The sequence below is a fragment of the Furipterus horrens genome, unplaced genomic scaffold (assembly GCF_987537825.1).
Source record: "Furipterus horrens unplaced genomic scaffold, mFurHor1.1.pri manual_scaffold_12, whole genome shotgun sequence".
Taxonomy (NCBI): domain Eukaryota; kingdom Metazoa; phylum Chordata; class Mammalia; order Chiroptera; family Furipteridae; genus Furipterus; species Furipterus horrens.
The window spans coordinates 5,050,461-5,077,549 of record NW_028327182.1 but is presented as its reverse complement, the minus strand read 5'-3'; the positions used below and the strand labels follow the sequence as shown (position 1 = coordinate 5,077,549).

Here is a 27,089-nt window from a genome sequence, read left to right as displayed (position 1 = left end):
CATCACAGGCCACGCCCCCTCCGGCCCACCTCCCGCTCCCGCCACAGCCCCGCCCATGGGCCGCGCAACCCATAAATGACACGCCGAAAACTCGTCTACACCCCGAGAGACTCTGTTGGCTGGACGGCCGTGGGAAGCTACCATCATCAACCAATTGGAACGCAGAGTCGGCTTCGTGGGGGCGGGGAAATAGCGCACGCTTCCTCAGGAGCCAATAGGGAAGAGAAGTAGCAAAGCGCTTCCTGAGTTCTGGGGTCGCCTGAAGATGGCGGCCGCCGAAAGGGCTTGGAGCGAGATACCGAGGTGAGCGATCGGGGGTGCGGCTCGCGGGTTTCTGTGTCGCGGTGGTACTTGTCCGTCTGCGCAGCTGAAGTTTGCGGGAAGGGCTTTCCTTGCCACCAACGACGCGTTTTCTTACGGCCAGTGAGCGCGCTTTCTCTCGCTTCGGGGTCTTCGCGACAGGCTGGAGCCGGCGGGGTTCAAGACTCAGTTTACCGCCTGTCCGGCGCCTGCCCCATTGCTGGCTGAGTGCTTGCGTTTCCCTCCCTGGGTCCGCTTTTTCTTTCTCTTGTTCGCACTCCATTCATATCATAAATTATTCACATTCCAGTTTGTCATGTCTAAGTCTTTAAGTCCCTTAAATACGTGGATGTGAAATGCCCCGCTTCTTGATCGCCCGTTGATTTTTATTTCTCAGTAATGTACGAATGGGTATATAAAATATTATTACGTTTGCCTTTATGCCATAAGTAATACATTGGTTCTTACAGAAGAAATTAGGGAATAGGTGAGCACAAATGAAAATTCTCCAGGAATGCCCCCATCCGGAGAAAACGACTATTAACATTTGGGGGAGAAAACTAGAAATGTCCCCCACATTTGACTGACTAGCGCTGTGTCTGATCTGTCTTGCCCCACGCTAATAAGACGGAAAAGCCGAGTCTGTTCCACCCAACAGTTGGGGGGGGGGGGCAAACAATGGTTTACAGGTGTGCATGTAAAAATAATACAATAATTAATAAATAATAGTGTGAGCAGACACTGTTTTGCGTATGCACACCTGTAAACCTGCTTTTGCGCTGCCCATTTCGTTCAAGTTGAAATTTTATAATTAACGAACGAGCATCCTGAATAGCAGTATTTACGTGTTCTCTCCAAAATTCAGGCATTGTTCATTTTTGTCCCTTCTTTGTCACATTCTGTAATGATTCTTTTTTTTCCCCCCCAAAACATTTTGAAGGGGAAAGTCTGTTTTCAGAGCCTTCGTATTCTTCCCTGTCACTTGAAATATCCCCACGTGAGTGCTGTAGCAGACTTGCAAGCTATAAAAACCTTTTCTCTGTTACGCATATGTAATATATAAAGCGGACGTGTGCTTGGTAGTCCCATTTCTGTTGAATGGGCAGCGTATCAAGGTTCACCTTTTCCCTCTTGTTTCAGGTTTTTGTATTCATTGTTCTTCCCCGGGCTCATTGTATGTGGAACGTTATGTGTGTGTTTGGTCCTGATGCTCTGGAGAATCAGGGTCAGGCTGCAGAGAAGGAAACAGTCTGCTTCCACGGGCGAAAAAGGGAAAGCTCAAGAGGTGGTTGCGTTCTTCCACCCGTTCTGCAATGCCGGCGGCGGCGGGGAGAGAGTTCTGTGGTGTGCGTTAAGGGCCCTGCAGAAAAAGTAGGTATGCGTCTTTCTTCGTTCATTCACGATCTTGTTATCATTTAAAACAAAATTATTACCCAGAATGCATCATTCTCTACTACCTTCTTCATAGCCAGGAATTCGTTTTCCATTGAACAGAAAGTACCGTGGAGCACGTTCAGTCAGTGGTGGCACACCCAAAGTAATCTTCAGGAAGCATCTATTATATTCTGATTCTGACAGCATTATCAGTTGGCCAGTCTTAAGTAAGTTGCCATGGTAGAAAGAATATGTACCATTCAATGTTTGAGGGGTTTTTTTCTCCCTACACCTAGCCCCAAAATATCTTTCCCTTTTAGAATTTAGATTCCCTTTTAGAAAAGAAAAAGCATAGTAAAATGCAGGTTCCATTGTTGCTTTGTCGTATGAGAAAAACCATGGTCATTCTGCTTCCCGGCTCCCGCCCTTCGTTCTGTTCAGAAGCCTTCACAGGTAATTCCCTTGGCTCTGCATTTATATTCCTGGCCCATCCTGGCTTCCAGCCACCACCCCGGTATTTCCTCTCCCGTCTTCCATAAGAACCTAAATCCAAGGAATTTTCTAAAATCCCAGCGTAATGCCCACCTCCTTGAAGCCCTCCTACCTGAATCTGTACTATTCTTACACCTTTGTGTAGTACCTTCATGGTCTCTAATGGGATTATCTAACTCTTGAAAGACTGACATTTTAGTTGTAGGCAGGGAAGAATAAGGCCTGTAGTCCAAATGCAATGAATGAAACACAGTGGAAAACATTTTAATTTTTTTAGTCTAAAAATTAAGCTCCTTATGATAGTGAGGGAAAAAACCTATCTACAACTTTCTGCCTGATTTTTACCTAAACTAGTGAAATTCCTACCTGCCCTGTTTTAGGTATCCTGCAGCAGCTTACGTCGTTTATACGGGTGATGTTAATGTCAGCGGTCCACAGATACTAGAAGGTGCTCTCAGAAGATTTAACATCAGATTAACTCACCCAGTGAAGTTTATTTTCTTAAGGAAACGCTACCTTGTGGAAGACTCGCTGTACCCTCACTTCACGCTGCTGCTGCAGAGTCTCGGATCCATCTTGCTCGGCTGGGAAGCGCTGATGCAGTGTGTTCCTGATGTTTACATCGACTCGATGGGTTACGCTTTCACGCTCCCCCTGTTTAAGTATTTAGGCGGGTGCCGAGTGGGGAGCTACGTGCATTATCCCACCATCAGTACCGACATGCTCTCTGTAGTGAGGAACCGAGATGCCGGGTTTAATAATGCAGCCTTCATCGCCAGGAACCCTGGTCTCAGCGCAGGAAAGCTCCTTTACTACCATTTCTTTGCTTTTATTTATGGGCTTGTTGGCTCCTGCAGTGACGTCGTCATGGTCAATTCTTCCTGGACCCTAAACCACATTCTCTCCCTGTGGAAGGTCGGGCATTGTACCAGCGTTGTTTATCCGCCGTGTGATGTGCAGACATTTCTGGACATTCCCTTGCAGGAGAAAAAGATGACCCCAGGACATTTGCTGGTTTCCGTGGGCCAGTTCAGGCCTGAAAAGAATCATCCTTTGCAGATCAGAGCCTTCGCTAGACTGTTGAAGAAGAAGGCGGCGGAGGCACTTCCTTCACTTAAACTTGTCCTCATTGGAGGGTGTCGCAACCGAGATGATGAACTTAGAGTAAACCAGCTGAGGAGGCTGTGTGAGGAGCTCGGAGTTCAAGAAGATGTGGAATTTAAAATAAACATTCCGTTTGATGAACTAAAGAATTACTTGTCTGAAGGAACAATTGGTCTGCATACCATGTGGAACGAGCATTTTGGGATTGGTGAGTCTGTCCTTTAACTTGTTTGGTGCTGTGAGATACACGTTTTAGGTTGTTCGGGTCAAATGACAATACTTTGGAAGTTTTTCTGTTTTATAAATAAGCTCAGACACAGAGAGGTTTAGAACGTGCCCGGGCCGGGTTCAGCCACGCGGTCAGAGGTAGAGGTGCACATTCTAAGCCCAGTAGCCGCTGCTCCCACACACCGCATTTTCTCTCCCCATCCAGGTACTGGCCCAGGCCTGGCTGTTTTGCTAAAGCTCCTTAGGTGGTTCTGTTGTGCATCAGAAGCTGAGACCCACTGTGTGCAGGTGGCCTCCTCACAGAAACTGCTCGCCGCTTTTGTTCATTCTGTTCTCCTTTGCCCTATAAGGTAGCCCTGTTCATTCCAGCACCGACTGCGCGTTCTTCTCGGGCCTCCCATTACGCACACATTGTGGTATAAAATCAAGTACTGTTTTGTGTCACATTTGGTTCCACATGTGTCACGTGCCTGCTTGTGCCTCATACTGCTAGGCAGTAGGGGAAAAAGAGAAAGCCATAAAAGTGAGGTCCCCTACGCTAAGGCTACAATTTCTCCTACACCCCTTTCTGTCCCTAGTCAGTAGCACAGCGCTGAGCTCAGACACAGAGCAAGAACTGGATGCAGACTTCCTGCGTGGAGCCTGACTCCCCAGCCTCCTCCCACAGAGGCCGATCGAGGCCTCACTGTGCCGGCCCTGGGGCGGGTGCAGAGAATGACCAGAAGTAGGAACTGCTCCCCCCTCAGGGGCCCCAGCTGTGAGTAATACAGACAAGTTAAACAGCCCCCAGCTGGACAGTGTGCCGTGTGCCGAGTGCCGAGCAGGGCGAAGTGGACCCACCTGAAACACACCCAATACAGACGCATGGGGCCAGGGAGCCACGGCCCAGGAAGTGGACCTCAACAGCAATTAGAGCTTAACCATTCAGAAGGGGGGGGGGGCGGGGGCAGCCAGCAAAGGGTGGGTACAACATGGTGCCCTGCAGCAGAAAAGCAGCATTTGCAGGCCCGTGCAGGGGCGGAGTTCAGGACAGAGGAGCAGCGGGGCAGTGTAGAAGTGGCCTGCAGCCGGGTCACGCGGCCACGGTAAGCTGGGGGAAAGACGGAAGGACTTTGAGTGGTGGATTCAAACGCTTTCTGTTCTCTGAAGCTCACTGAGGCTGCAGTACGGGGAACGGACTGGCGAGGAGCAGGCCCTGTAAGATGGAAGGCAGGACAGTGGCTGGGGCCGCAGCAACCTGCAGGAGCGGTGCCGGCACTGGACTTGGTGGGGGGCCCGCCAGCAAAGGTCTGGAGCAGGTTACACAGGACTTGGGGACTGACTGGATGTGTTAGGGGAGGGACGGAGGAGTCAGAAGCAACTGCCTAGCGGTTTTTCTTTGCACGGTTGGTGAATGGCATTGGCTTCACCTAGAGAGGGAACCCTGGGGGAGGGCTGTGGGTGCGCCAGGTTTCGACCGTGTGGAGCTGAGTTGTCCGGGACGTGCACGCGTGTGTGTCCCGCAGGCATTAATTTATGTGGGTCTGAAGTACAGGAGAGGGGCCTGGTCGGGGAATGCGGGGAAGGAGGTGTCCAGGTCGTTGCTGCAGCCCCGTGGCTGTGGGTGAGGCTGCCCGCGGCCTGCAGGACGAGCTGCCGAGAACAGTAGCCGCCCAGAAGCGGGCCGAGGAGGAGGAGGAATGGAGGGGGCACACCAAGGGAAGAGAGCTGCTGGGGAGGAGGAGGAAGGGCAGCGAGGTCCCACGCTCCCAGATGCTGGGCCAGGTGGATGTCACTGGGCCCTGGGCGAGGCTGGTTTCATGGAGGAGAAGGAGGAGCAAGAGTGGGGTCGCAGGGAGCTGGGCATTGGGTGCAGGTGAGCAGGCGGGTTAGTGCAGCTCCTTTTCAGAAGTTTGTGTGTGAGAGGGGATGACGGAGGGGACAGTGGGGGGTGGCGGGGGGGTGTTAGTGTGTGCTTTCACTTTATAGTGATGATTTTTACAGGGCCCGTAGAGAGGGGAGCGGGAAGTCCTGGAGGAAGGGCATAAAACTGATTGAATGAGGTCTCTGGGAGAGCACAGAGGGATGGTATCCAGCCTTGAACAGGTTATTATGGTATAATCCATATTTTTCAAAAACAATTTCAAATTACAACAGGAGCAGAAACTGCCGTCCCCTGGAGATTTCACCCGCGTGGAAGAAACAGTGGTACCTGTTTCACTGCGCTCCTGTGCCTCTAGGGTACCAGTTCTGGAGCGAACTAAATCACGCCCCGAAGCCTCCGTTCTTTCTAGAAACGTGGTTAAGAAATGCTGGCTAGAGTAGCTTGCATCCTCACCTGCGTTTTCTGGCAGACGCTAGCCAACACGCCCGCTTAGTGCGCTGCTATGGGGCACACGCTAGTCTCAGCCCTGCCAGGGACCCAGGCGGCATGGCCAGCCTCGGCAGCAGGGCCTGGCCGAGGGGCTCGCCTAGGAACAACGTCCCTGTGAAGGCTGGGAAACCAGAAACCTCACCATTATTGTATTTTTCACCATGGCGCTTACATGAGCCGATTTATAGACATGCGTACATCTAATTAAATTTCTCATAAGTCTCCTAAAATGTTTCAACATTTCTGCTCATTCTTGTTCCTTTGAACACATTCAAGACTTTAAAAAAAAAAAAAAAAAGACGACGTGATTCTGCTTCTCCCTCAGGGGTGGTGGAGTGCATGGCGGCCGGCACCGTGATCCTGGCACACGACTCCGGGGGCCCCAAGCTTGACATCGTTGTCCCCCACGAGGGGGCGGTGACTGGGTTTCTGGCTGACAGCGAAGAGGACTACGCGGGGACAATGGCTCACATTCTTTCCATGTCTGAGGAACAGAGACTCCAGATCAGAAATAACGCTCGCGCGTCTGTGAGCAGGTTCTCCGACCAGGAGTTCGAAGTGACATTCCTGTCATCTGTGGAGAAGTTATTTAAATAATGCTGTGTCTGTACAGATTAAAGACATTCTATGTGATGGGTAAATACCTTCATGCGTGAGTATTTTTCTAAACTCATTCCATCTCATAATAAATAAAGTCACTCTGAGCAATGCTCTTTAGATATGTAGGCAAGGTATTTATTTCAAGGAAAAAACAAAATTACCTAAATGGAAAAAGTAACCTTATATGTTTAAATGTAAAAATATCAGGTAGTGCTTGGTCTCAAAATCTGAAGAATATGGATCTTAAATAAAAAATAATGAACACTTCATTTTGGTATAATCCATATTTTTCAAATCTCATTTGTCAAATTGCTTTACTTGAGTAACCAGGAAAGAGAATTTCCTTTTAGAAAAAAGGAAATGTTGAAAGAAAAATGCATGACTGATCATTGATTCGTACTTCAGAATTGTTCTGACAGTTTTGAAACAAAATTCTGGTATGTTTAAGTTTTAAACAATATTGTAGATGACCTTTTCCAATATATCTAAGGAGTTTCTTAAAAGAAAAAAGAAACTAAACAGGCCTACTGATGTTTTAATCAAAAGATGAACCGACTGTGATTGGTCCGTGCGTGTGTGCGCTCGTGGAGGCCAAGGCACTGCCGGTGACCTTTTCCGTCGCTAGGTATCTGGGAAGGTAGTTTTTTGTTTAGCGCTGTCAGTACCTGGTACGGGCCTTCCATTGTTCTACATTTCAGAGGCTGGGAGTCGGCTTTAAGTCATCCGGGGGGTCTCAGTAAGGACATCACAGTCAGCTGTTGTTCTGATGGTGACAATGGAACATTCAGATCCAAGTGCATGGTCCTCAGGGTCAGCAACGTGCATTCTGAGATGACAAGGTGGCATTTGGAAGAGAGCACTGGACCAGCAGTTAAGACTACCTGGGCCTGACCTCATTAAAAATGTTCCTTAATCATTCCGAGTCTCACTATAATTATTCATCTATAATCCAGACATGGTAATGCCTGTCCTCACTGCCTTTTCAAGTTCTGATACTAACATGGAAAGTATGTGAAGGTCCTTTGAAAATAAGTTACTTTCACTAAAGGTAACGTATAGTAAATGCCTTGTGTAATCCTATCTGTATCACTGCATTAGGACCCTATTTAGAGTAGGTGACTAATCCAGTAGCTAGGAATCAGTATAATTAGCAGGACTTCTGTCCTGAATAACTAGCATGAAAGAGTGAATATATGCATGTGCGGTATGGCTGTAAGACCTACAACTTCTGGCATTTTCTGCATACATGGTCAGCTCCTTCGCGTTCAGTGAATTGCCCTCCTTCCCAGGCCGATACCTCTTTGGGTTAGAGGGTGGTAGAGGTGTGTTTCTCCTTTCCAGTCTTCTCTCCATCAGTCTGGCCATTTTATTATCTACTCCCAGTTGCAGTGTTGATTTGTCTGCAGGTCATCGACTGCCATCAGCTTACAAAGCAGCAAAACCGAGTCCCTGGGTGTTCTGACACAGCAGCATAGCTTTGTGTTGGTTTTGTGTTGGAGATTCTTCAATTTAGAAAAGAAGGACTGGTGGAAATGGGAGCCGGAAGGAAGGCTACAAATTCTCTAGTCCAGTTATCTTTTATTTTATTCTCTAGTCCAGTTATCTTTTATTTTCAACGTTACAGACAAGAACAATTCAAAGAACTTAGACTCCTTCAGTATCACAAAGCCGTTTAATGACAAAATCAGGATGATAACCTGGGTGTTCCGAGCCCAGTGCGTTTCCTTATCTCACACCTAGCCTTTGAGGTAGGATTCAGCCTGCCCATCTAGCCAAAGATACACTGAAACAGGACGTTAAGTATAGGATGTGGTAGGGAAGAAAGGAATCTGAAATTCCATTAAATGTTTTTTAGACTTGATTCTCCAAAATAATTTTTATTTATCACTCACATTGGAAAATGACTTGCGTATATGTTTACTTTGATATTATGTATATATTTTTTTTTCCGAATGATGAAACCATGACAAGTGTCAAAGCAATGTCAGCTACTGTGGAGAAATTCTGAATGTCTCTTCCTGTAAGATGTGGCTTCTGAACCCACAGCAGTAGTGACTCACATTCTTAATTCCAGTTGTGCGTGCTCTTTATATACTAATCTATTTGTATCTAAATATTATTTAGATATAGTAGATACAAAATCATTATCTGTATTTATGATCTAAAGAAGTGATTTTCATGATCTTGGATACTTTTCCCAGGATGGTATGTCTATACCCCTCATGTAGTCTCCCAATTCTGAATGATTTATTATCTACTAATTCATCATGCTTCACATGCTGAGAAAACTTCTTAAAGAAAGGCAAAACAAAACCATCCTGTCTCTTGTACCCAAGAAGAATAGGCTGGCAGGTCTTTTAAATAACTTTTTTTTAAATAAATATTTCACAACATTCTTGTGAAGCAGAACTTTATTTTAATAATTTGGAGGGTATTTTATAAAATTATAGACAAAATTATGAGATAGGGGCCAGTGTGATTGTCAGTGCTTTTAGAATATTGTGTTTAATTATGTAAATAGACCCTAGACTGCAGAACTATGATATGAATACATACATGAGAGTGTGTCCCTGCTAAATCTATTTGTGGGTACAAAAAGCTTACTACTGAAGGGTTCAGAGCAAAACTCCCCAAAATGTGCCACTTTTGGGCATGTGATTTACTTTGCAATGAAGGCAGTCGAGACCCTATGGGGCTCACAAGAAACTTTTACCTCTTCCTTAGAGAATTTAAATGTGGGGCCTTGCCCATAGTAAGAGTTAACACCAGAAACCTATCTTACAGGGCAGGGCAAACTGATTACTGAACACCTGCTCTTATGGCCAGCAAATGGCCCTCCTCCCTTCTGAAGCCGCAGGGTGCCTACTGGTGTCTTTGGGGCTCAGAATGCCCCATCTACTCATTTTCCCTTTTTGTCTCTGAACCTCTCCTGTACGTGGGGTTTCCGTACACACGTATGTAATGAAATTTGGTTATTTTTTTCTTATTAATCTGTCTCATGTAGATTTAATTATGAGACCAGCTGAAAGAGCCTTGAAGGGCAGAGGAAAACTTATTTCTCCCCATACTGTGTCACACCACAAGAACTTAGGCAAATACTTAGATCAGTTACTGTATATCCCTGTAATTTACCCCTCCTCTCCCACTATTCCTCTGCTGCCTACTTTTCTTCTTTCCCCACCTAAATTGAAGGCCACCTTTGGCTTTGGAGAAGCATCACTTCTAATGCTCTAGTGCTGTGAGCTCACCTGGACTATATGAAAATGTTACAAGACACCTAGAATGGAATTTAAGGCTTGATCAACTAGTACCATTTAAAGACGGGTCAATTTGATAGCTATCATACATAAATGTGCATGACTTTGCTAATGAAATATATTCTAAATGCACCTGCGAGTCTGATCAATAGTTTCAATTTAACGGATGCAGTCAGGCCTAAAAGCAGAGAAAAGTAATCAGAACTGTGTCTCTAGAACATGATTAGGTAACAGTGTGTGGAAGATGAGTGAGGTGAATTAGAGGCGGAAGCAGGCTGAAGAACCTTGCAGGTACATGTATGTATCACACTGAATACTTTCTAATTTACAGCAAAGAACCCAAGTCTTAGAATGATAACCAGGCTTGGTGGCTGTTACCTAGAGGAGACTTGAGCCGAGCATCTTCTCATTGGAGCAGATCTACCATGCTTGTCCTTAAATATTGACCTTAAACATTCACTTCTTTTATTTTCCCCGCGTACTGTAATTGACTGGCCTTTGGATTTGGGAGATGTTCAAAGGGTTGCATTTCCCATTCTTTCAACTACTGTCCAGATAGAATGAGGATTACCTGAAGACACTGGCAGGTTGGCTATGTCTGAACCAGATAATGTCCCTAAAAGTAAATTAAGTGTTTCTACACTGACCACTAAAAGAGGTTTAGAATTATTGATGTTCCAGTCCCTCAGGGTATGTGTTGCCTAGTTTGGAATTAACACAATGCTGAGAAGTTTTTCAATATCTCCAGCTTCATGATGTGACCGTACTAAGCATTCTCCTTAGAAGAGTAGAATCTAACTCTATACACCAAATTCAAAGAACAGTCCCTCAAATATCACCAGAAACATAAAGGCATAAAAGACCTAGACATATAACACAGTTGGAGGAACGCTGATACGTGCACTCCCCACAGTTAATAAAATTACACTGAATGCAAGTACTAAGCAGACCTTATCTTTGTTTTCTTGGTTCAGCAATGTATCGATGTGCAATTTTGGTTTTTTATTTATTAGAGAGCAGATATTTCAGGCAAAAGTCTACCACTGAGAAATAGAACACCCCTGTCCTTCACAGCAGCGAATAAACCAATATCTATTAAGCTGCAGGCAAAATGTTCAATACTGGGATTGTTGTTAGACAATCAATACAAAAAAGTAATTTCCTGACAGAAAGCTTACAGTCTTACTGAGGAAATGTAGTAGCATCTACTCATTCAAGAAACATTTCTGGCGCTAGGCTAAGCACTATATATAAGAATACCATTATAACAGTGTATACCTTACACATTTGAAACTCTCAGAAAATAATAAAATATAGTAAAATGATGATTTTGGTGTATAATTAATGACATGCCTTATTCCTCTCCTTGCTCAATTGCCTCACTCCCAATGTTCACTTCAGCTTCATATATTCAATATAACTTAAGAAATTTCAAAATCATGGTTTTATAAAATGGCAGATTCAATATTTTAAATCAATGAGTTTATATTAGTTCTCTATCACTGTCTTCACAACTTACCACAAACTGAGTTAAAACAACACACATTTCTTATCTTAGCGTTCCGTAGGTCGGAAGCCTAAAGTGGATCTCACTAGGCTAAAACCAAGGTGTCTGCAGGGCTTTGGGGAGAAATCCTTTGCCTTGCCTTTCCCAGCCTCTGGACGCTGCCTGCTTCCTTTGGCTTTGGGCCTTCCCTCTGTCTCCAAAGCCGGCAGCAGCAGGCCAGCTCCTTCTCCTGCTGCCCTCTCCCTGATTCTCTCTTTTGCCTCCTCCCGCTTCCGTTGGGCCCACCTGGATAACCCCAGATAACCTCCCTATTTTAAGGTCAGCTGATTAACAACCTTAATTCCATCTGCAGCTTGAATTCTTCTTTGGGTTTAACATAATATATTCCCATTTGGGAAGGGGGGGAGGCACGTTACTCTGCCTAACAGATTTATTATCTGAAAGGTTTCTTAATACACAGTTTAAAGTAAAAAGTATCAATTTCTACACTCAAAATTAGTTCTGTTGTCTGAGTGCAGAGAGAAAAATCAGTAAGTCTTTGGGATTACCGTAAATGAGTATTTGTGTCGTTAATAGATATGTGTACCCAAGGGAGCCACACACTAAACCTGATTGGCTCAGGGGAGGCCTGCGTGGTGGCTTTACAGGCTCAGAGAGCAAAGTCACGCCACGGGATGGACTGAAATGAAAACTTTCTAACTAAAAGCAGTCCGTGGCAGGTAGTCGTGCCCAAGGCTGGAATATTTTTCCTAACAAGGGTCCATCTTTGCCTTATTTGAGCCTTCTGTCTTGCGCATCTACAATAACACACCTTGGAATGTCAGATTTCCTTTTTCCGGACCCCTCAAAGCACAGGGACCGCACCACGGGGAGACCACAACCCCCTCATTGGCACTGCTGTCGGGTTAACTGCTGACCGTTAACCGTCCTGTACACACTTGTGTAAAAGTAAATGTCTATCATTTTCTTTTTATCCAATCCCAGAGGTCCACCCCCACCTTTGCCTTCTCCCGCCTCCCTAGTCTATCACAGTGGTTTCCTGTAACCCCTTACGCCTCCTTTTTTTATTATAATGTATAAAATGAATGGCCGTTCTCAATTCGTTGAGATACTGCTTCCCAGCAACTGGCAACTGGCGTCATTTTGGCTCAGACAAACTCAAAAATTATCTACAGGTTTGACTGTTTCTTATGCTGACAGATACTAACGTATTAAGGTAGAAAACAATAATGACACTTGGATATCTTGACTGGTTGTCAATGGTCCTTGGTCTTCATCAACAATAAAAATGTTGCCCTTAGATAGAGTAGAAACGTCCTGCAAACCTTCATTTACTTCTGCACGTTTCTGCGGGCTCTTCCCCTCTCTCCTAACTTTTCGGTGCCCTTGGAGGACCCAGAAGCCTCTTCCTTTTTTTCCTCCTCTTCGGAAGTAGTGAGTTTTCCCAGGGATTCTACTAATTCATTTCTCAACTCATCTTCAGATTCTTCAAAATTTCTGACATAACGAACAGTGGAACACGTCATGATATCGAAACACTGACTGAAGAATCCATATGAAAATTAATTTCCCTTCTCACGCCCCGCCCCCACGGGAGCACTAGGAAAGCTGCGTTTTCACCCTGGCAATAAATTAGCTATCATGCCCGTTTTTCTAAGAAAGGTGACCGGCGTTAGGAGAATCAGCACTCTGTTCAGCTGGACTTGTGTCCAACAACCTTCAGCAGGCGTCTGGATCTGACCTACTTACGTATCATCATCATCAGATCTCGGTTCTGGTTGTTCCGCGTCTACTTCGATGTCAGAGGCCATTTCCACGCGCCGCGCATTTTCTTCAGGAAGCCCTTGTTCCGCTGTTCCCACTGTTAAAGAAATAGCGGAGAGACTAAAGCACCGCAGCCTCAACACCCATGGTGTAGGGCTCAGCTTTCAGGCAGATGTCACGGAGACCGTGACATTGGGGTTTCACGCGCGGGCAGACGCGCTCTTCATTAATAACCGGGCAGCTCTGGCGTCACGCCGTGTTGGCCATAGCTGTACGCAGTGCTGCGCTGCTGTTGAGCTCTGTAAGCATCTCTCGGCCCCCGCTGCTGTCTGACCCCCTTCTGCGCCTCCTGGCCGCCTCTAGCGTGCATCGCTGCAGCCCCGCGTGGCAGACCCCGCGCTGCGCAGACGCTCCCTGTTGGATCCCTGCCTGCCCGCAATGCTTCTCTGGTGGCAGTTCGCGCCTGCACACCTGATAGAGGACAGATTGCTGTGTGATAGCAATTCCCTGAAACTTTAGAAAATGATCATTGGTTTTCCTTAAACACAAGCATAATCTTGCTAAAAATTGGAGACAAAAAACCCCAAAACCAAAATGCTATATACATATTATGAGGCATTTTTATTGCCCATAGGATCATAATTTGAGTGCGCTGAACGGCTGTCAGAAATAGACTGATTCTGCCTGGGCTGGGTGGCTCAGTTGGTGGGAGCATCATCCCAGGCACCAGAAAGGTTGCAAGTTTGGTTCCCAGTCAGGGCATACCTAGGTTGCAGGTTTGATCCCCAGTTGGGGGTGTGTACAAGAGGCAACTGATTGATGTTTCTCTCTCTCTCTCTCTCTCTCTCTCCCTCTCTCTCTCTCTCTCTCTCTCTCTCTCTCTCTCTCTCTCTCTCTCTCTCTCTCTGTGTGTGTGTGTGTGTGTGTGAAATCAATAAAAACATCCTCAGGTGAAGATTTAAAAAAAGGGAATAGACTGTCAGGTAAAGCTCATCATCTACAAAGCTCCTGATCCTCCTTACTAAGCTTTGCATCAGTTGTCAATTGATCCCATTAAACAATTACCCGCCCTTCTCCAAAGTTCAAGTCCTTTGTTAAAGACATTTGGAACAGGCTTGTTGGACAGGCCAATCAGCTCCTGCAAAGGCTTAGACACCCTCCCGATTCTTTCTCCAGATGAAAGGTATGGTTTCCCCAGTCTGTATTTACAAGTCTTGGACAGTCTTTCCTAGGGAACTGGTTATGTTCTTAAAAATAAACTACATACCAGATTCTCCTTCATCGGTAGGAAACGAGCTACTTGTTAGCTGTGCCGATGCCCAAACACTCATTAAAGTTCCCGGAGCTTCGCGGCGCCACCGTTTCCTACTTCTTGGACGGTCATTGATCACCAGCGCCTGGCCATCTGAGAAGGAGACTGTGTTATTGCAAATAAAAATGCTTCTTAGTTTGAGTTTTTATAAAATCACAGAATGTTACAACCTTAGAGGTAACCTCACCCCCCCCACACACACACTCATTTTATTAGTAAGATAATTGAGAGAAAAGTTTAGTGACCGATGGTCACACAGCCGATGGGGAGGAGGGCCCCTTTTTGCTGTTAACTGGCCATTGGGGTGTGTTAAAATTTCTGCTCTATTTGCTCGCCCTAAATTAGGCTTCCCCTTTTATTGACTTAGAATGGATTAGGTTGTATTATAACACATTTGCGAGGCGTTTCTGGCAAGTTTGATGAGTTCAGTATTTTGTAATAGTATAAATATGTCCGTTCAAAAATGAAGACTAAAAAAATGTCAGTTCATACACTTCTACTTCCTAAGTTCAGTGATATACTTACGTACCTCAGCTTACAACACGGTTATACATTTTAGCTCTCCCCCAGCCCCATGTTATCAAGAGGAACATGGAAATAATAAAAAGCTCCACCATCAGTAAAGGTAACACCTGGCCGTTGCTGTTAACTCGTCCTAAGGAAACTCGAAGCCAGAGCTCACATGTAAACAAAGGTGTTTACAATGAAAGTTCCATCACATACTAAACACTCCTGACGTTTAAATAACAGCTTGGTTTACAATGCAATTTTAAACACTAACTTTGCGCTGTTACCGCTCTCCATCTTGTGGAATAGCTATTATTTTAATTCCAATTTTATTGATTATAGAAACCAGTCCTCCAAGAAATGTGAATGAAGTTACTGGGCTAGCATTTGAAGGCATATCAAGTCCACTGCCAGCTCGTACTCCAATAAGGATTAGCACTTTGGACTCGGAACTCAAGTCCTGTGCCTCCTTCCTTTGGCTCATGACACCTCTGTGACTTCAAGGTCTTGTTCATCTTTGAGACTCCCGACCACCTAGCACAGCCTGTGGCCCAAGGGAGATGATCAATACGGTGCCTGCTGAATTGAATACAGACTTTTCCAGATGGAAATGAGGCTACGTGTCTTGTCCCAGAGGAAGCAAGCCAGGTGTGTAAATGCTGTGCATGGATCCCATCACTGGTGAAGGAAAGAGGATGAGCGGGGTCAGATAGGTGGGTCGCCACCACGTCAGGCCACTCAAATGCGACCCTGTGTGGTATGGGCTGTATCGACAGGCATTACCAACACAGACGAGTTTCTTTGCGTCGGGTAATATAAGATCTCTTAGAGAATGGAAGGAAAATACTACAGACGAGGAGGATTGTGGGTATCAAGCACCTAGCATGTGCCAGGTACTTTATACACCAAGTTTCACTTCAGTCCTCACAGTGGGTACTATCTGTCATCCCCTGGTTCTGGGATGCAGAGGATTTAAGGGGCTTGTGAGAGGCCACACAATCAGAAAGTGGCCATGCCAGCTGGGATGCAGACTCCCACTGGTGTCCAAAGGCCAGGCATCTCCTGCCACCCACGCTGCTCAGAGACGAGGAGGCCCTGAGCCCGCAGCAGAGGGAATGGCGAGGAGGAGGAAGACTTCAGAGACGCCTTAGGGTGGAAAGCACCCTGAGCAGCAGGGACTATCAGCCCGGGGACAGAGTTACCCAAAGTATAGGCTCCCTGAGAAGGGAGAACTCCCAACTTTGGCTGCACCCGTGCTGAGTTGGAGATGCTCATGGGACGTGTCTGGGGACATTCCCAGAAAGAATGAGAAGCATGGATGCCCGCGGAGCTGCTGACTGGGAGACCTGAAGCTGAGGGAGCAGGCGAAAGTGCCCAGGCAGAGGGCAGACGGAGCGAGAGGAGGGCTGAGTCGGGGTGCGAGCGTGGAGCCCGTGGGCTGGGCAGAGGCGGTGGAGCCAGGGAGGGCAGGGGACAGTGCCCGTGGGGCTGCGGGAGAGAGCTGGCGATGGCCGGCTAATAGATCGGCTCCTTCCGTCTACAGCTTTTAAGGGACACGCACCTGCTTCTGAGCCGCAGTGTTTTTTAGATGCTTCATCTGGATGATCCTCTCGCTCCTTTATACACTTATTTTCCTTCAGTTTCGTGCCGTCCTCAAAGGTCAAAGTTTCATTCAGTAGATCCATGGCCTGAAGAAATTCCACAGCGTTTCAAGAGAAACAAGCCATGTTTTGAAAACAACAAAACAAAACAAAATTTATGTTCCCAGTAATAACATTTACCAAGACACGAGGCAAGTATTCAATATATTTGTATTATGCAAATAAATCAGTAAAGTTTTTAAAGTGGAACTATGTTAGAACAAGACAGAAACAGGAATGTTCTCATTCTTTTCGTTGTCAACAGGGACAAGTGCTGGTCATACAGGAACTCACTTTGACCCAGACTTCCCATCTTCAATGTGATGCTACTGCCGTTCATTGGACAGAATTCTCACAGTTAACATCTCTGTGCCGTTGTAAGTACACAACGTCCGCATTTGGTCCCTAAACCGGCTCCTAGCACTCCCTAATCTGTTCCAGAATGGCGACTGGGTTTCAAGCTCATCAAAAAGTAGAGTAATAGCCCCTGGCTGCTGTGGCTCAGTGGATTGAGCGTCGGCCTGCGAGCTAAGTGTCACTGCTTCGATTCCCAGTCAGGGCACATGACTAGGTTACACGTCAGGTCCCCAATTGGGGACGTGAGTGAGAGGCAACCACACAGTGATGTTTCTCCTCTCTTTCTCCTTTCCCCTCTCTCTAAAAATAAATAAATAATAAATAAATAATTTTTTAAAAAGTAGAGTAATAAAGGATGAAAACTCCGGGAGATAAAAGCTTTTGGACTCTTATTTTTTTATTGTTTACTTTTTGAAAAAAATTTTAAAATTTTATTTATTTATTTTTAGAGAGAGGGGAAGGGAAGGAGAACGAGAGAGAGAGAGAGAGAGAGAAACATCAACATGTGGTTGCCCCTCCCATGCCCCCACCTGGGGACCTGGCCCACCACCCAGGCCTGTGCCCTGACTGGGAATTGAATTGGCAACCCTTCAGTTCACAGGCTGGAGCTCAATCCACTGAGCCCCACCAACCAGGGTGATACTTTCTAGAGGAAAAATAAATTAAATTGCAATAATCCATTTAAGAGAATAAGTGCAATTTTTAAAAGAGTAGGAGGATAAAAAGTGTTTTGGAAGACTCATTTGAACATCAGACAGCCTTCTAGAAAGATTCAAGAAAATTCCCTTCACTCCCAGTAGAAAAACTTCATGACACATGTTACTAAGACATTCCTTTTCTCATGCCTACGAATGGAAATATATATTTAATGACATACCTCTTCCTCTTTGGGAGTATTTTCATCTGAAATACATTCGTCTAAATTAATTTCAAACTTGACCCCTCTCTGGAAGAAAGCAAGAAAAAAATCTTAGTTCAGCAATCCAATTATAACCTTACAATTATAACCCCCTATTTGACATTATAGATGCTTGAAAACGGCAGTCTCACGTTACAAAACAAAGCCATTCCACAAACTAGTAGGAGAAAAATCCTGTAGGGGACCCACCCCCGCCAGCTTCTTCATGTGAAACCAAAAGACAAAATGTTTATTACCTTAGCTTTACATTTTTGTTCTGGAATTTCACTTTCCTTTACAGTCTGGAGTCTAATTTGTTTCCAGTCTTTTTCAATACCCTGAAAGATTAGAGAAAAATTAAAATATGGCATTTAATATTGATTGAACAATTATATTTTCACACCCCCTGAAATCACAGCAAGGTATGTTTACATTATTTGATTTCTGGATTGAATCTGATGATCGATTTTAGAATAAAAACATGCCTTTAATAATAATTCACTAAAACTTGGGGACAGTGTCCATTAACTCAAAATATTAATACACTTAACACTGGCATTGCAGCTGCAAAATGGGTACAATTTTATAATGTCAACAATGCTTATCACTCCAGTCCAATACAACCTAATTTAACTCAAAAATGTACTTTTACCTGCTGGGCCCTTTCCTTAAGAGGTCTGTGATCTTCACTAGGCTGAAAAGAAAAGTGCACAGCTCGTTCCAGTATAAAGAAAGGAGAGGGCTCTAGAACTTGACAAGAAAGTCAAAGAAACAGTTGAGAGGTGAACTTGAAATGCTGAGCTCTTCAGGGTTCAGCTCTGGGCCTCCCCCCTTCCTTCCTCAATACGAGAGGGTCTAAGTCACTCCTGTGGATTTGAAAGCCACTTTGTGCATGACTCTCAAACGTGTATCTTCAGGTGTGACCTTTCCTCCCTGCTGAGCTTCAGACTTGCACACCCGACTGCCTGCTTAGCATCACCTTGACCTGAATATTCATTCTGTAGGCTCACACTGAGCGCCCCCTGTGGCCAGGCCCTGTCCAACGGGCTGGTGCAGAGAATGGGACCCAAAGGTCCCTGCTGATGCGCAACTTAACTGGAGTAAGGCAGGTGGCAATCAATGAATTTACAAAGTGACGACATCATTTCAGAAAAGTATCAGGTGCTCTAAAGGAAATGCAAAAGGGTCATCGCGTAGAGTAGGGGTGAGAGTAACGCAGGGAAAGACGATCTGGTATTTGCCTTACATCCCGGGACAGCATAGGACCTTGGCCTATGAAGGTCTGGGGAAAGCACCTTCCATCAGAGTCCCCAGAACGGCAAAGGCCCCAAGCAGGTACCTAGTCTCACACCTTCTCTAATTGACCCATCTTAAGGGAACTCTTGATTACCCCCCGCCCCCACCAAGCTCACTCCCTGCTCTCTTCCCCGCCTTAGGAAATGGTACTGTCCTTTCCAAGTCAGAAATTTGTGACCCTCCTTGGTGTCTCTGTGTGTGTGTGTTTTTAATGCTCCCTTCCCTCAACCACTGCACAGTAGGTCTGTCGTCTGCCCCTCAGAGTCCCTGACTGCTCACCTGTATTACCGCCGCCTCTGTATATACATCGCGTAACGCAGGTGTCGGTTCGAAGCCTTGTTAGTTGTTTGCCCTGAAGTATGACGCACTCGGAAACAGGACCGTGACTTTGTCTCTCCCCTATATTTGTGAAGTTGGCTGTCTGATCTGATTGTGTAGCCTGGCTGTCTCGGTTGTACAGGAAGTAGATACTGCTTTCTTTTCCTTAAAATACAGCTGCCTCAGCCTCTGACGCCCCACTCACCTCACAGGCTGCAGATTCAGCCTTGGTCCACTGTGGATCCCTCGGCATCACAAGGCCCCAGGGCCTTCCACACAGGGAGACATTCAAGGGGGCCTTTCAGCCTTCACTCCACTCCCTTCCTCTCCCCTGCCCTTACTCAAGCCCCAGGCACTTTTAAGATAAAGGGAAAAGACCTCCCAGAAGGGGGGTAAAAAACAAACTCAAGAGCCATTTGATCATTCAGCTCAGACCAGCTCCCTGCTCCCACCAAAAATGTCAAGTTGAAACAGAAGAGAAAGTAACCCTCAGCTTTCTGACCAATGTGTCTGCGGCCCGACCTCAAACACCATCCAGAGCTGACCCGTCATCCGTTCACAAGAGCGTTCCTGCAACTGGGCAGCCCAGTCACCCAGTCCGCGTCGGAAAACGCGGTGCTGGGCCTCACCCGGACCTGGCACTGGAGTTTCTAAATCTTTTTCCATGTGATCGCCCTGCACACCGAGGGGCCAGCCCCACCAGGCTGGGGAACACTCACGGGAAAACACATACGTGTCTAACCTGCACGGGGGTGTCCTCCTCAGGCGCCTCTTGGTGGACGGACAGGCCGCTCTTCTTCACCAAGTAGGTTTTATGACTAATCTCCGAGTCTTCCTTGAACACAGATGGCACACAGTCAGCTCGGAGGGCCTTCGGGGACCCTGGGCCAGGCCGTCAGTGACCCGGGGCCAGGGTTTGAATGGGACCCAGTGAGGAGGTGCTTGCCACCTGCTGTTCCGGGACAAGCAAGGGCAGCGGCTGGATAGAGCTCTCTTCGGGTCTCCTTCTCCCTGTGGCCGCCTGGGGAGCCCTGAAGTCCCCGAGGGCTCATTTCCTGGTCTCTCTAGACATGTCCACTCCCTGTCTTTCCTGGACTCAGGTTTCCCGTCGCAGGCTTACTTTTAAAATAAGGCTGCCAGTGGTACGATGCTCCCCCACTCCCATGAACCAAGCCTCTGCTCTGAAGGGCTCCACCTCCACCCTGGCCCTCCCAGCGCCTGCAGGCTTCCACCTGGGCCCCTGCGTGCTGCTATCAGAAGTCCCTCCTTCTAGAACCCAGTAGAGGCTCCACCTTTCTTCCTAAGAGCCCACACCTGCTCATCCTGATGCCTATGCGCTTACAGAGCTTAACTACATTCCGTCTTAGACAAAAAATAAAAACATTGCTGTACGCATGTATGGCTTCTCTTTCCAACTACGTATGAGTACAAGAGCGTGTGCTAGAAAGAGTAGAGGTCTCAGAGTCGGTGTTTCATTAGTCTGCTTTCTGTAGAGGAGTTACGTCCCCGGAGAGGGAGGAAATGAGATAAGGCGCGCAAAGCTCCAGGACATACAAGTGATTTGTACCATACGCTCACGCCACCTGTATGAATTCGTCTGTAGGCACGCGTGGGGTGGGGGAGACAGGAGAGAGAGAGAGAGAGAGCAGTTTCAGCAGCGGGATGGTTTCCTCCACGAGCACGCTGCTCCAGGGCAGGGGGGTGGGGCCCCGCGGTGTCCTGGCCCGCCTCGGTGCCCACGGGCCCCTCCCAGGAGGGGCGTTCCGGGGCACAGATGGCGTCGCTATCACATGTCTCTAGACACAGGCCAGCTACTTCGTTGGGAGTTCTCTTGAAGAAGCAGGGACCGAAAGGATGGAAGAATGTGTTTGCCACGTGAATCGGCTCAGCTGCACTCAGATGTTGCCTCCGGTGAATTTCAGAGCGTTACCCTTGCCCATGACACCCTTCCGACAGTGGAATTCAGGAAGTGCTGGGCTTTTCCCCCCCACCACACGGGCATGAACTTACTTAGTGCCTCTAATCCAGTTCTGGTGTAGTGGAGCTGCTCAGTCAATAGTTATCAGCTGAGTCACAAGAAAGACAACCAACAAGCACTTTTCCTAATCCCCACTCCTCACGGAGCATGTCAGTTACCCCCATCAGCCATGCAGCCTCCAGTACCCCTCCCCAACGCAAGGCCTCAATGGGATCTGGCAGCCTGCCTATTAGAAACCAAGTTTGCGTGATAAAAAGGTGTCTTTGCTGGGAGACCATGACCTCTAATACAGGCTCGAGTTACTTAGCTCTCAGTCCACAGTACAACGTCTCCTTTAGGAGAATGAACTGATTTACCTCCAGTTCTCTCCGTATCTTCTTTCTAATCTCCTTCGTGTCTTTGTGGTACTGTTGCCGGAGTTCCTCTAACTGCATCCAGTATTCCTGGAAAACAACCCCAACCCCCAAATCGTTAATGTCTGTGGACCACTTAACAAAATAATCTCCGTTCAGCTACCACTTTAACATGCGGGATCTGTGATCAGAATTAGAAAACCCGTTGCTCCTAAAGATAGATAATCCGCCCCAGGCTTTGGCTGGGGAACGGCACTCCCGGTCATTCAGTGGCTTGGGGTGACCTCTCCTTCATATATACTCTCAGATGTGTTAGTGACATACAGTCACTTTATGTGTCCTGCTTTCATATGTAATCCTGTTATGGGGAGAACTTTCTCCCCCCAGAAAGAGATGGCGGAGTCCCATCGCCTAGTACCTCCGACTGTGTGACCTTGTTTGGGGAGCGTCATTGCAGACATAGTCAGCTAAGCTAAGGCGTGGTCACACTGCAGTAGAGTGGGCCCCTCATCCAGTGTGACTGGTGCCCTTTCGGGAAGATGGCCCCGTGAAGACAGAAAACACTCAGGGACCGCGCCACATGATGACGGCAGGGAAGAGCAGGATGCGGCCATAAGCCAAGGGTCACCAACGATGGCTGACACATCACCGCAGGCCAGGTAGAGGCCGAGGGGGCGCCCTCTGTGGGTTCCTGAGGGAGCAGGGCCCCGCCAGCACCTTGACTTTGGACGCCTAGCCTCCAGCGCTGTGAGACAGTAGGTTTCTGCTCTTTTAAACCGCCCCGTTTGCGTCTACTTTAAGGCAGCCCTAGGTGACTAATACAAATTTCAAAACTTAATGATGGCACTTTATCAATCCAAAGAAACAGTCTTATGAGCCATGTTGCATTCTGAGGGAAGGTGAGGGATACATATCCCTGTAGCCCCCCAAAACCCCCACACGAGTGTGTCCAGCAAGTATGGGTGCACCAGGCTCTCCACCGCGTGTGCTGTAGACACTAAAAGTAACACCCTATTCTAGTACAAAGGTCTCTGATGGAAGTGCAAGGGTGGCCCTGGAAGCAGACAGTTTTAACCTGTTCCTTCATTTTATTTCTCCTGAACGGCAGCTCCTGGAGTCTAGGTTCTTCTCTGTCACTTCCTGGCTCTGGCCTCTTGTCATGATTCAGCTCAGCAGAAGATGGACGGAGACCCTAATATTTGAACGCAAGAATTTATAAAACATACTCGCATTTGGAAACATATTCTGATCTGACCTTGACCTTTTCCTTTCAACAAGAATTCTATTACCAATTCAATCCAGTGCTTGGGAGTTTTTTTAGAGTGAAAAGTAAAATTCTCTTAAGTATGGAACATTAAAAAATTAAAGTAATAAAACCATTTGTGTGGCTTACTGAGATCAATATTTTATGCTACCGTATGAGACACCTAGATTCATTTTCTGAACTGGCAAATTATAATTGTTAAATTAAAATTCAGTAGAAGTTTAGCAACCCCTGGAGCATGAGATCAGGTTACGGAACTAGAGCTGGAGCTTTTTAGCAGTGCAAAATACGAGTGATACAAGAGGAGGCACATCCAGCCTCCCTCGGCCCCACAACGTTGACACTATAGTTAACAGTAACGGTCAATTTTCATTTCAAATAAAAAACAATAGTCATTTTTTCAAAAAAAGCATAGAATTCTAATAAAATAGAATCAAAGACTTACGGCACTGAAGGGGACCTTGAAGCCTATCTACTCCCAAACTGTCGTTTACAGAACAGGAAACTGAGGTTGCATGACCTGCCTAAGGTCACACAGCAAGTGACAGAAACCATGATTCCCAGATCCCGAGTCAAGCCTATTCCCATTTTTCTTGTTAAGTTATTAAAAACTGAGAAAGGTGGTATGAACTTTGACATAAGGATCCGTGAATATTTATGAACAGAGACACTACTCAGAAATTCCCGATTGCCTCTTATTTTTGGTATTTTACTCACCAATTGCTTTTCTACTTTCAACTTATACTGCTGAGCTTCCAATTTCCTCTGAAGGAATTCGGCAGGCCTTGGGAAATGAAAACGGTCAGCTTGAGCAGAAATTTTAACTAGGCTTAGTCACTGATTCGACAATTGGATTTTTTAGCTTAATAATGAGATTCACAATGCACCTGTGACTTGAAGTTCCAAGTTCAAGAAGGAGCTCGAAGTTTCAGAATGCATACATTGGAAAAGAAGATCTTTGTAATCGAGGAGAAAGGGAGAAAAAGAGACTACTAACCATTGGGGGTATGGGAGAGCATAAAGCAGGAAAATATTCTGATCCAGGAAGGCTCCACAGCCCATAATATCAGGATCACCTCATGCTCTGGGCAGGAAGGACTCTGATCCACCCTGATCTGACCGATTGTTGCTAAACTCTTCCCTGCATGACACTCTGAGCTCCCTGAGAGCCGGGCCCTGGTGCTTCCCCTGCGCTTCCCATACCGATGCTTAACCAAGAAGTGAATGAGGTGTTTGCTGTCTCTCACGATGTTTAAGGTGTTTTTCTAGCACAGTCTTGGTCAAATCATTTTCAGGTTTATGCCTATGTTCTGTATATATTTATAAGCTTTTTGCAAAAATTTTTGCTAAGAATTTCTATAATCACTGCTTGCTAAGTAGAAACTACCACATTTCAGGTTATAGTGTGAACTATCTGATGAAGGTCTTTGGAACACCAGTCAATTCCAGAGCGCCAAGGACAGAAGCATCATTCTAGAAGTAACTCCTTTAGGGACATATGAGGCGCCATCCCCATTTATGAAGAGTCGGTGTAATAACCCAGGCATTTAGGAATATGACGCAATGACAGCCAGTGAAGGTCTCTGGGCCTTAGTTCCTCGTACATAAAATAGGCTCAATACTATTTCATAGGGGTTGGTCATGAGGGGGAGAGCAGATTAGTTCTGTTCAGGGGCCTGGCCTGTGGCTAACACATGTAGTGCTAGAATCACATGAGGCTAACGTGTAGCTTCATCTCTCAGAAATGTAGGTGGTGTGTATGACAGCGTCTCCATGAGAAAAACCATCCAGTCAACCAGGGGCTGTGCAAAATACATTCTCTACATCTCTCTGTCTCTCTCTCTCTCTCTTACACACACACACACACACACACACCCCTATACAGATTCCTCTTCCTCCAGACAAGTATTTCAACACTTCAATCCCATGGAATCAGAGCTCAGAGCTGGGGGTGGGGACCTGGAAGAACAACAAGGGGGGGGGGGGTTACTCTCAAGTCATCAGAGAGGCACCCTGGGATACTGTACATTGGGGCCTATGATGGGTGGCAGGATTCAGGAAAGAGAGGACCTTTCTACCATGTTATGTGAGAGTTTGGGAGATAAAATCACCTGTAATCAAAATAATCGGTAGTTGGACAGCTCTCAAGTCTAGACAAAGATTGGAAGGCATTTCCCCTGAGTTACAGCGAGGGAGCTCTGTGGCTACACCTGTGTAAAACACACGTCACTCATGAGCTGAGTCCTACATGAATATCATAACTTGAACTGATGGAACGCACCACTTCTGATAATCATGGAGGTCATAAATGGATGAAACTAAATAGCAGCAATGCCTTTAAAAACAAAGGATCTGCTTTCCCCAGAGCTAATCTTTTCATTGGCTAATCTGATGGGCTCTCCGTCACACAGTTTCTTGAATTTTCATTATTAATCCAAAATTTCAACAATCAATAAAAATGACAGTCACCAAAAGTTAGCAAGTTCCCAGCCCTGGGAGAAAAAATGTGATGGTAAAACATTTTTGAAAAATGACTCTCAGACTTAGGTCTTCAGGACTGTGGACGGGTGTCAATTATTCCAAACACAGAAGACTGACATTGGTGTGAAATAAATAATGGAAAGATATCATAGATAAGCAAACATTTGTTATGCAGAAAATTTTGTGGAAGTCTGTCATAAGAGCAGTTTATTTACATTATTTTCTTTTTAATACATCCATATTCTGAGAGACCCTAAGAATATAAATGCTGCATGAAATACATTTTACTTTCCAATATGTCTCAAATGATAATTTAATTCTAATTCAATTATTAGTGATGAATATTAATAGTCTCTGTAATATGAAACATATACAACTATCTTCATGAGTTCTAAGCAGTGGAATTTACTAGAAAGAAGAAAAAAATGTTAAAAATTCAAGAGTATGAATCTGTACTCACAGGTAAATGGCTGCATGAATAAGAAGATAAGCTACATCAAACTTGTGATGAAAAAGGGTCAAGGAATCATTGAGGTAGTCACTTTGTACGTTATATAAATGTCTAATCACTACGCTGTACACCTGAAACTAATATAATATTGTAGGTCGACTATAACAAAAAATTTAATTAAAAAAAATTTTAATGGGTCAAGGGAACTCTGAATTAAGTATTTGAAATGAAGAGCCTAGACTATTTCAGAATTTGGAAAGACTGGAGAGTAAAGAATGTTGATATTTCAAGATGTTTTCAGAGGACCAAGGTTGAAATTAGACACATTACCATTGACTTGGTGATGGACTGTGGCTTTCTTCCTGACTACAAGTCTCCTTAACTCCGGCATTTTTTTGAGGAACACAGTGGTAATTTGGTTCACGGTCTCTCTTCCTCAACAAGTCAAGTCGAGCATAGTAATAATCATAATGGCCACACACGTCAGCAGCTTTGGGCCTTTCTACCATTTTTATCTAAGACATTAATAAGAAGAAAGGTTTTTTTAAAAATACAAATCTATAATAATTGATAGTGACCATAGCTAAGACAAGGCATTGAAAAAATATTTTTGTGGTTTTTCCTCTAGAATTGTTTGCAGATTAAAATAATTTTAGAATCTCCAAATTCTAGAATTAAAAAGGAATTTTGCCAGTAGGTGGAGGCAGGAGGCAGATCTTGAGGTTCCTTGGGATTTTTGCTGACCTGCCCCTGGGCTTGAAGCTAGTGAAGCCAGCCCTGGTGCACAGCTTGGTGCTTCCTGCGCACACCCAGGCCCAGAAGTGCAGCCACAGACTGTGGATCGCTTTGTGGCTCCATTGAGGAACTTAAAAAAGCACAACAAACAAAGCCCAAAGTGAACAGGAGGAAAAAATAATCAAGTCAGAGCAGAAATAAACAAAACAGCCTCTAAAAAAAATAACACAAAAAGATCAATCAAACCAAGAGCTGGTTCTTTGAAAAAATAAACAAGATTGACAAACCACTAACCAGACTAATTAAGAAAAAGAGAGAGAGACACAAATAATAAATAAGAAATGAAAGACAAGTAACGACTGACACCAAAAAAACACAAAGAAAATACTATGAAAAACTGTATGCCAACAACTGGACAATCTGGAAGAATATAATCCTTTAAATCAGGAAGAATCAGAAAATCTGAATAGACCAATACAACTAACGATATTGAGGCAGTAATAAAAAAATTCCCAACAAA

At 45.6% G+C, this 27,089-nt stretch overlaps 2 protein-coding genes across 4 annotated transcripts in view; one reads left to right on the top strand and one right to left on the bottom strand.

The window, feature by feature from the left end:
• The first annotated feature begins 193 nt into the window (after positions 1–193).
• ALG11 (ALG11 alpha-1,2-mannosyltransferase) lies at positions 194–16,809 on the top strand. 3 transcript variants are annotated; one of them, XM_090257964.1, is made up of 5 exons: positions 209–303; positions 1,441–1,671; positions 2,547–3,478; positions 6,177–6,487; positions 7,150–7,367. In XM_090257964.1, the coding sequence occupies exons 1-4, from the start codon at positions 266–268 to the stop codon at positions 6,446–6,448; spliced, it is 1,473 nt and encodes a 490-aa protein (XP_090114090.1). In that variant the 5' UTR covers positions 209–265; the 3' UTR covers positions 6,449–6,487; positions 7,150–7,367. The 3 variants fall into 3 exon arrangements, with proteins under 3 accessions (XP_090114091.1, XP_090114090.1, XP_090114089.1); XM_090257965.1 differs by lacking the exons at positions 6,177–6,487; positions 7,150–7,367 and adding an exon at positions 16,704–16,809 and having other exon boundaries at positions 194–303; XM_090257963.1 differs by lacking the exon at positions 7,150–7,367 and having other exon boundaries at positions 6,177–6,720.
• Positions 11,448–27,089, bottom strand: part of NEK5 (NIMA related kinase 5) — a 36,828-nt gene continuing 21,186 nt past the window's right edge. The window contains 12 exon segments of the mRNA XM_090257966.1: positions 11,448–12,588; positions 12,591–12,712; positions 12,965–13,076; positions 14,247–14,384; positions 16,360–16,486; positions 17,673–17,741; positions 17,951–18,031; positions 20,050–20,142; positions 21,642–21,728; positions 22,714–22,830; positions 23,620–23,686; positions 26,165–26,349. Of these exon segments, the coding sequence (XP_090114092.1) occupies positions 12,419–12,588; positions 12,591–12,712; positions 12,965–13,076; positions 14,247–14,384; positions 16,360–16,486; positions 17,673–17,741; positions 17,951–18,031; positions 20,050–20,142; positions 21,642–21,728; positions 22,714–22,830; positions 23,620–23,686; positions 26,165–26,349 (1,368 nt within the window). The 3' untranslated portion in view covers positions 11,448–12,418.